This window comes from Oncorhynchus tshawytscha, linkage group LG04 (genome assembly GCF_018296145.1).
Source record: "Oncorhynchus tshawytscha isolate Ot180627B linkage group LG04, Otsh_v2.0, whole genome shotgun sequence".
Taxonomy (NCBI): domain Eukaryota; kingdom Metazoa; phylum Chordata; class Actinopteri; order Salmoniformes; family Salmonidae; genus Oncorhynchus; species Oncorhynchus tshawytscha.
In genome coordinates, this window is record NC_056432.1 from 4,987,495 (window position 1) to 4,995,375 (window position 7,881).

General features: G+C 45.4%; 1 protein-coding gene across 1 annotated transcript; it reads left to right on the top strand.

Moving 5' to 3' along the window:
- The first annotated feature begins 441 nt into the window (after positions 1 to 441).
- On the top strand, positions 442 to 7,255 carry LOC112247712 (endothelial lipase-like). Its single transcript, XM_042320241.1, has 10 exons — positions 442 to 711; positions 2,101 to 2,288; positions 2,410 to 2,589; positions 3,480 to 3,591; positions 4,118 to 4,342; positions 4,587 to 4,829; positions 5,407 to 5,527; positions 5,826 to 6,056; positions 6,346 to 6,453; positions 6,563 to 7,255. The coding sequence occupies exons 1-10, from the start codon at positions 621 to 623 to the stop codon at positions 6,573 to 6,575; spliced, it is 1,512 nt and encodes a 503-aa protein (XP_042176175.1). The 5' UTR covers positions 442 to 620; the 3' UTR covers positions 6,576 to 7,255.
- Positions 7,256 to 7,881: the final 626 nt, after the last annotated feature.

Below are 7,881 nucleotides of genomic sequence, written 5' to 3' on the forward strand. Positions count from 1 at the left end.
TGTCAAACCATAGCCTATATAAATGTGAGTGGTTACTATGGGGGTAAATGGCAAAGGGAGGTCCAGTTTGACTGGAAGATTTAGAGACAAAAGCATGCGGCTGTGTGATGCCTACAGGTTATGACATGTTGTAACTGAGATATTAACATTTGTCTTCCATGCCTCACTGTAGCCTAGTTGTGTACTCAGTGTAGGCTACTCCACATACTCGGAGCCATACAGGTGCAAATCACACGGTTTGTTCTTTACACACCGCCCTGAAAGGGTTAAAAAGAAGCAATGTGAGAAGCCTACTACAAACTCATTCATCCTTTTCTTCGCCACGCCTTTAAAACGTAAACAAATGGGGGCTTGACCAATTACAGGCCTAGAATTCCCACGTAGCGATCTGCCGATGATCAGATGACTAAAGGAGAAACTATTTAAATCTGTAATGAGAAACTTGACGCAAGTTCATCCATTCACTCTGCTGCTACCGGTTTTGAGGCACATACGAAACACTGCCGCCGGCTTTTCATTGACACTTGGTTCATTGGACAGGCTCACTGAAAAACACCAACTGTGAACCTTCCAGTTATTAACTGAACAACTAACGCGCTTTACATTTTTTTTGAGAAGAAATGAAAAATTGCACTATTTTGTTGTGGAATTTCTTACTTTGTGCAGTTGCTTTCTTTGTGTCGGGAGCGGACGAGAACACCATTTTCAAAGGTAAACGTATATTAAATCTAATCACACTATTTCATTTGATTTTTTAAAATCATATTCGGATAGCCTGCCCTAAATTTAAATATTAGTCTAGAGTACCCACTGTAGTTTGGGTCATAAAGGAGAGACACCATGAAGAAAGGGTCAATGACTCTTAAGGCAGGTTTCGTGTGAGTTGAAAGAGTGACTTTAGGAAGAGTTAACAATGTGGCTCAAAACCCGGACAAGACGCCACGTCTCCTGTTCCATATTGACTCGAGGTTTTCCGATTTATCCGTGTTTTACTGAGAACCCAGTCAGTGCCCCGCGAGTCTATTTAAAAGTAGGCCTAAGCGATCAGTCTAAATTCCAATGTTAAATTCCGATTATCTTTACATTTTTACATGAAAGCTATTTTATGTAATTACACACAATTCCACTGTTCTGTTCCCGAGAGGAGTTTATGCTCATGTGCCAGTCGTACCAAAAAGTGATCTAAATATGAATATATTTCTGAATGACTATCCTGACTACAGTAGGACTAACTTCCCTCTTTATTTAACTCTGCAGATATCCTGAGTGTTCGTGTGAAAGCGTGTCAGTACGTGCACGACCAGTGTAAAACAGTGTGAAGCTCTGGAGTGCGGAGATGTGGCCGTGCGCCAGTGGCAGAAAGGCCACGGTAGCAATTCATGTGCGCCGAGTTTAACACGTGTAGACTACAGTAAAATTCTTACAACAATGCAGAGTTTTTAAAATAATAAAAATGGTAATAAAATAACAAGGACACTATATACAAGGAGCAGGCCTACTCGTATCGCGTTAATGTGACTAGGCCATCAGAATGGATAATAGCGGTGGGTAACCCATTTTTGTATGTTTATTTTACCTTTTTATTTAACTAGGCAAGTCAGTTAAGAACACATTCTTATTTACAATGACGGCCTAGAAACAGTGGGTTAACAGCCTGTTCAGGGGCAGAACGAAAGATTTGTACCTTGTCAGCTCGTGGGTTTGAACTCGCAACCTCTCGGTTACTAGGCTACCCTGCCGCCCCAAGCGTTTAAAGAAAAAAAATGATCATTGCTGCTGTATGGCTCAACTGTATAGACTACACTGTCTGTACTACATTAACAGGTGATTTCAGGGCGTTGTCATAGAAATAGCTAAAGATGGCTTTACAGTAACAGCTTACCTTCCTTACTGCTTCTCCTCCCATCTGTACTACACAGAGTTGATCTGTGAAGCAAAGCTCCTGATAGATATTCACCATATTCCTTTCACCAGGCTGGTGCGCTGAATGGAAGATGAAGAATCCAGGACAACACTGAGATGCACCTAGATGATACTAATACTGATGTCCCCTCTCTCCTGTTTCCTCTCCCTCTTCCTTCACTCCTCTCTCTTTCTCAGATGAGGAGTTTAAAGTGTCACGTGGCGACGAGGATGAGACGGTCCATGACCTTATCACATACAACATGAGGAAGAGTCTGGATCTAGACGTGGACGGCTGCATCCTGGTGCCTGGTGAGAAGAGGAGTCTGCTGGAATGTGGATTCAACGTCACAGCCAAGACCATCTTCATCATCCACGGCTGGACGGTAAAACAGACTCCCTTCTCGACTATCCTCACACAGTTGGCTTCAATGAGTCTTTGTGTTTTTAGAAGTGTGTGTGTGACAGTTTGAGGATCACTGACTCTTTGAGAACCCCCCTCTCCAGATGAGCGGGATGTTTGAGAGTTGGATGCGAAAGCTGGTGGCGGCCATGATGCAGCGAGAGCCAGAGGCCAACGTAGTCATCGTTGAATGGCTGCCCATGGCCCACCAGCTCTACCCTGATGCTGTAAACCACACCCACCAAGTCGGCCTCAGCGTCGCCACCACCATCAACTGGCTCCAGGTTTGTAATTGATTTGAATTGACTTGATAGGTATGTGGTGTCTTCTATTGGTGAATTTGGTTTGTATACATTGATCTCTAGGCTTACAAATACTGACAAGAGGACAGTGCTGTCTCCAGAAGCTTAGCGGATCCAGGACACATGGAGTCCAGTGTGCTTAGAGCACAGCTGAGTAGCCTAACACCCTTCCAAGCCAACCAACTGGCTACTGTAGTAGTAGTAGTAATGTGTTGCGCAGGATTGGCTTGAAGGGAAGTTTCCCTTAGCAACAGAACAGCCGGGAAGCCGCTGGCAACCTTTGCAGGTGTGGGTGGGAACTCTGGGATTCTAGAATTCTTACGAGTTCTGGGTATGCTGACATTTGGTTGGTTGGTCGGCACTCGGCAAATGCTCTTGAGGAAGAGTTGTCCTGTATCTAGTTTTGCGATTGGAATGGCTCTCCTCACGAGCCAATGGCTGCATTCCCAGTCCTCTCCCCTCATTCGGGACTTGACTTCCACTAAAAGCAGAGACTGGGTTTAGCTCAAATCCACTGCTTTCCTTTTCGCTCATCTAGTCTGTTCAGGTGGATGACTGAGGAGAAAGGAGGCTATTTAACCTGTTAACAGTATTGGGACGCATCCAACGTCTCATTCAGGCTCATGTCCCTTGAACCAGATCAGGACACGGCTGACACGCGAGCCCAGGGTTCAGGCTGTGGATAGGGGGAGTAGATTGAGGCAGAAGGTAGCGGTGCTGTTGCATGGAAGGAAGAGCGGGAACTTATTCTGCCCTCATTATCTCCGCTGGGATTGGCTGGTGCCCAGGGAATGACTGACTGCTATTGGCAGGGGGCCAGGTCTTGTTCAGTGTAGCAGCAGCTGATGTGTGTGTTGTCTTGTATCCGATAGGAGGAACAGCAGATGCCCTTGCAGAATGTGCACCTGATTGGCTACAGCTTGGGGGCCCATGTGGCGGGCTACGCTGGCACGTTTGTGCGAGGGAGCGTCGGCCGAATCACAGGTAAGTGGCTCGACGACTGTATGACATCACTCACTGTTGCTCCTTTACAACTCTGACCTCTCATGACCCTTTGGCACGGTGCCAAGCTCCTGTAAATCAAACTCTATACTCGTCCAATCGGAAACAAGTACCCATTAGGGTAAAGCTCTATCGTCCAATAGGAAACGAGTCCCCATTAGGGTAAAGCTCTATCGTCCAATAGGAAACGAGTACCCATTAGGGTAAAGCTCCATATCGTCCAATCGGAAACAAGTACCCATTAGAGTAAAGCTCTATCGTCCAATAGGAAACGAGTACCCATTAGGGTAAAGCTCCATATCGTCCAATAGGAAACGAGTACCTGTTAGGGTGAAGCTCCATATAGTCAAACATCTAACTAGCGTCAAACACGTCTTTATGGAGCGACGGATGGGTTAAGATGTCTATAGTTTCGGTTGTATTGACTGTATGCCTACAGATGTTAGACACAACCCCTTGTCTGGTCCACCAAATGAGACGTTCCTGTCCCCCCCCATCTCTCCTATAGGTCTAGACCCGGCAGGGCCCATGTTTGAGGGGGTGGGGGATGAGAAGCGCCTCTCTTCGGACGACGCTGACTTCGTAGATGTCCTGCATACGTACACGCGCGAGGCTCTGGGAGTGAGCATAGGCATCCAGCAACCTATCGGAGACATCGACATCTATCCCAACGGAGGAGATGTGCAGCCGGGCTGTGACTTGACCAGCGTGCTGACCAGCGCCTCCGGAGGAAGTGAGTAGTCACCGAGACGTGGAGACCAACATCTTCTGAATCTTTCCCAAATTTAGTTTTGAATTATTATGACTTATTTTAATAAATCTCGCTTGGTGGATTCTCTTGTAATACAGTCCCTCCTGGTTCCAGGAATCCTCCAAACAAGATTTCTGAAAATCTGGGAATTCTGCAACCTTAATTTGGACACAGTACCGTACTGGTTTAGCTGTTGAGTTAATCTGACCCGTCCTTCCCTCTCCAGACTTCATGGATGTGATGAAGTGTGAGCACGAGCGAGCCGTACACCTGTTTGTGGACTCTCTGCTTAGCAAGGAACACACGAGCTTTGCCTACCAGTGCACAGATCCTGAACGCTTCAAGAAGGGCATCTGCCTGAGCTGTCGTAAGAACCGCTGCAACCAGATGGGTTACAACGCCAAGAAGACGAGGAAGAGGCGCAACAGCAAGATGTACCTGAAGACCCGCGCCGACACACCCTTCGGAGGTGAGCTGTGTTTTGTAGCCCTATGGTTGGTTTAGTGGTTCCAACAAACTGTAACCAGGTTCTAGTTTTTCCTCCTTTTCCTCCTGCCGCGGGCTCTGGGTTTAAAGCCTCCTGTCGCGGGCTCTGGGTTTAAAGCCTCCTGCCGCGGGCTCTGGGTTTAAAGCCTCCTGTCGCGGGCTCTGGGTTTAAAGCCTCCTGTCGCGGGCTCTGGGTTTAAAGCCTCCTGTCGCGGGCTCTGGGTTTAAAGCCTCCTGCCGCGGGCTCTGGGTTTAAAGCCTCCTGCCGCGGGCTCTGGGTTTAAAGCCTCCTGCCGCGGGCTCTGGGTTTAAAGCCTCCTGCCGCGGGCTCTGGGTTTAAAGCCTCCTCCCGCGGGCTCTGGGTTTAAAGCCTCCTGCTGTTATAAATCTACATCTGTAATGCCTTGTTTCTTATCTCTTAGCTCCTGGTACTGATATCCCAACTTGTTTTGACACACCTTACAGTCATAAAGCCACTAATCTCCTGTATAAATTAAATCTTTTACCCTAGTGTTGATGGAAGTGATATTTAACCCTCTTGGGTTGTTTGTCCCTCCTAGGGATCCATTATCAGATGAAGATGCATGTGTTCAACAGAAAGCAGGCTGACAATGCTGACCCGACCTTCTACGTGAAACTGTATGGCGCTCACAACGACAGCCAAGACTTGCATGTAGACATGTGAGTACATGGTGTTACTATACTAGACCTAACCCAAGATGAAAGGTCTTGAGTAGTACTATTGCACCGATATTGTGACTTGTACTAGGTCTCAAAGCTGTGTGTGTTGGGGGTGGGAAAAGAACTCTGTACTGAATGGGCTAAGTTAGGATTGTGGTGCTGCTCATTTGAATGTGTGGGTTTTGATCAAGCCCTTAACTTCTCACTTAATAGCAAATAAGTGAAAACTATTTACTGTTTTGTAAATTTTGTAAATGACCTGTGATTGACCCTTTTGTGTGTCGTGTCCCCCCCCCAGTCCTAACAAAGTGGGTTTGAACCTGACCAACACCTTCCTGGTCTTCACCGAGGATGACATTGGGGACCTGCTGAAGATCCGTCTGAGCTGGGAGGGGGCGTCTGAGTCCTTCGGGTCCTTCTGGAAAAGCATTAAGAAAAACTTCTGGGACTGGAAGAGCAGCAGTAAGCCCACCAACCAGGTGTTGGAGGTCCGTAGGATCCGTGTCAAGTGTGGAGAAACGCAGAAGAAGTAAGTTTGGGGGTGGGAGAACAGCGGCAGCCATTTTGTTTCTTTTTTTAGAAATTCGAGTTGTAATTCCATTGGGTGGTTGGTGGTTCGCCACGGTGACCATCTGATTTTATAAAACACTCATAAACTGGGATGTTGTCATTAGTCAATTATACCTTTTTTTTTGTTTTCACTTTATAAACTGGGACTCTGCTTTGGCATATTTAGTAGTGTCTTGCTCTTTGACTTTTTTTTTGTGTTGTCTTACACTTCTCATATTGACCATTTTTCCTTGTTTGTGCTTGTGTAGGTTCACGTTCTGTGCCCAGGACCCCTCGTTGACTGAGATCACTCCAGGACAGGGGATCACGTACGTCAAGTGTCGCGATGGCTGGGAGGTAAAACCCAGTAACAAAAGGTACAGCCCAGCCCATTCAAATAGTGTTTTGTTGAATTCCCTAACGGTGTCGTATTTGTCTGATGTCAATCGTGGTTATTGATTGTTCTTCTTGTTTTGAATTTGACAGATTACAGATATAAGGATTCAGGACTTCAACGATCAATACACTGTCACCATGGGAACCCGACGGCGGGAAGAAAGAACCGCCACCTCTTCGTCTGAGCTCCTGGATGGTTTCCGTTGGTTACTGATGCTCGCATGACTCCGGTCTCTGTCAAATGGGACGACGGGAGGCACGTGCTGTGGGAGGGTTTGGGGCGGTCCTTAATTGTACTGTCTGTCAGGACTGTCTTGACGATCCTTAGTGTTTCTTTGTGCAGACTGGCAGTCAACTGGGATTAGGAAAATGGTGTTAAAATGTGTTATCGGACATTCCCCAACAAACCTAGTCTCTTTACTGTATATTTTTTTAATTAATTTATGAAGAATGGAAGCACTGCAAGACCAAGCTTTATTTATCAACCCCCAAGTACAGCCTGTACTGACGCACATTACATTTGAATTGTTTAATATTTGTGAGTTGCAGTATTTGTCTGCGTTTTGAGTGTTTTTTGTTATTTGTGTAGTATGACCGTGGTGTGTGTGTGTGCTCTTGGGTAGAGCGAGCCGACTGAGATTAACGTGACTACACTGTATCACTGAAGGAGGTGACATTCACATGGTCTTTCACTGCATTGTGACTTCTGTGTACCATAGTAGTTTGTGTATATAATGTAACTAACATTTTGTTTTTTTCCTAAATAAATTAAAATTCACTCAATTTTTTATTCTGTTTTGTCCTTTTATATTTGGCTGGATGGCCATACCAAGGTGTGGTTTGGCTCTTAAGTATAGAATACTTGCAATTACAAGGTTTACTAACCTGGATTACTAAAATATTACTAAAATATGGCACCCATTTTGAGTTGCTCTAACTTAAAGCCCCAAAATCTGATAATTTCTCAGTGTTTATTGTGCAGTGAAGTCCATGTTAAGTCTACTTGCAGTGCATTCAGACCCCTTGACTTTCTCCACATGTAAATCCTCAATCTACACACTGCCCCATAATGAGAAAGCTAAAACTGGTTTTTAGACATTTTTGCAAATGTATTAAGATTACTGCAATGTAGAATAATAGTGAAAACAAACTATGAAATAACACACACGGAATCATGTAGTAACCAAAAGTCTTAAATCAAAATATATTTGAGATTTTTCTTCCAGGTGAATCTGGTTGAGAGAATGCCAAGAGTGTGACAACACCTGTTAATTGAAATGCATTCCAGGTGACTACCTCATGAAGCTGGTTGAGAGAATGCCAAGAGTGTACAGAGCTGTCATGAAGGCAAAGGGTGGCTACTTTGAAGAATATAAAATATAGACTCAGCAAAACAAGAAACGTCCTCT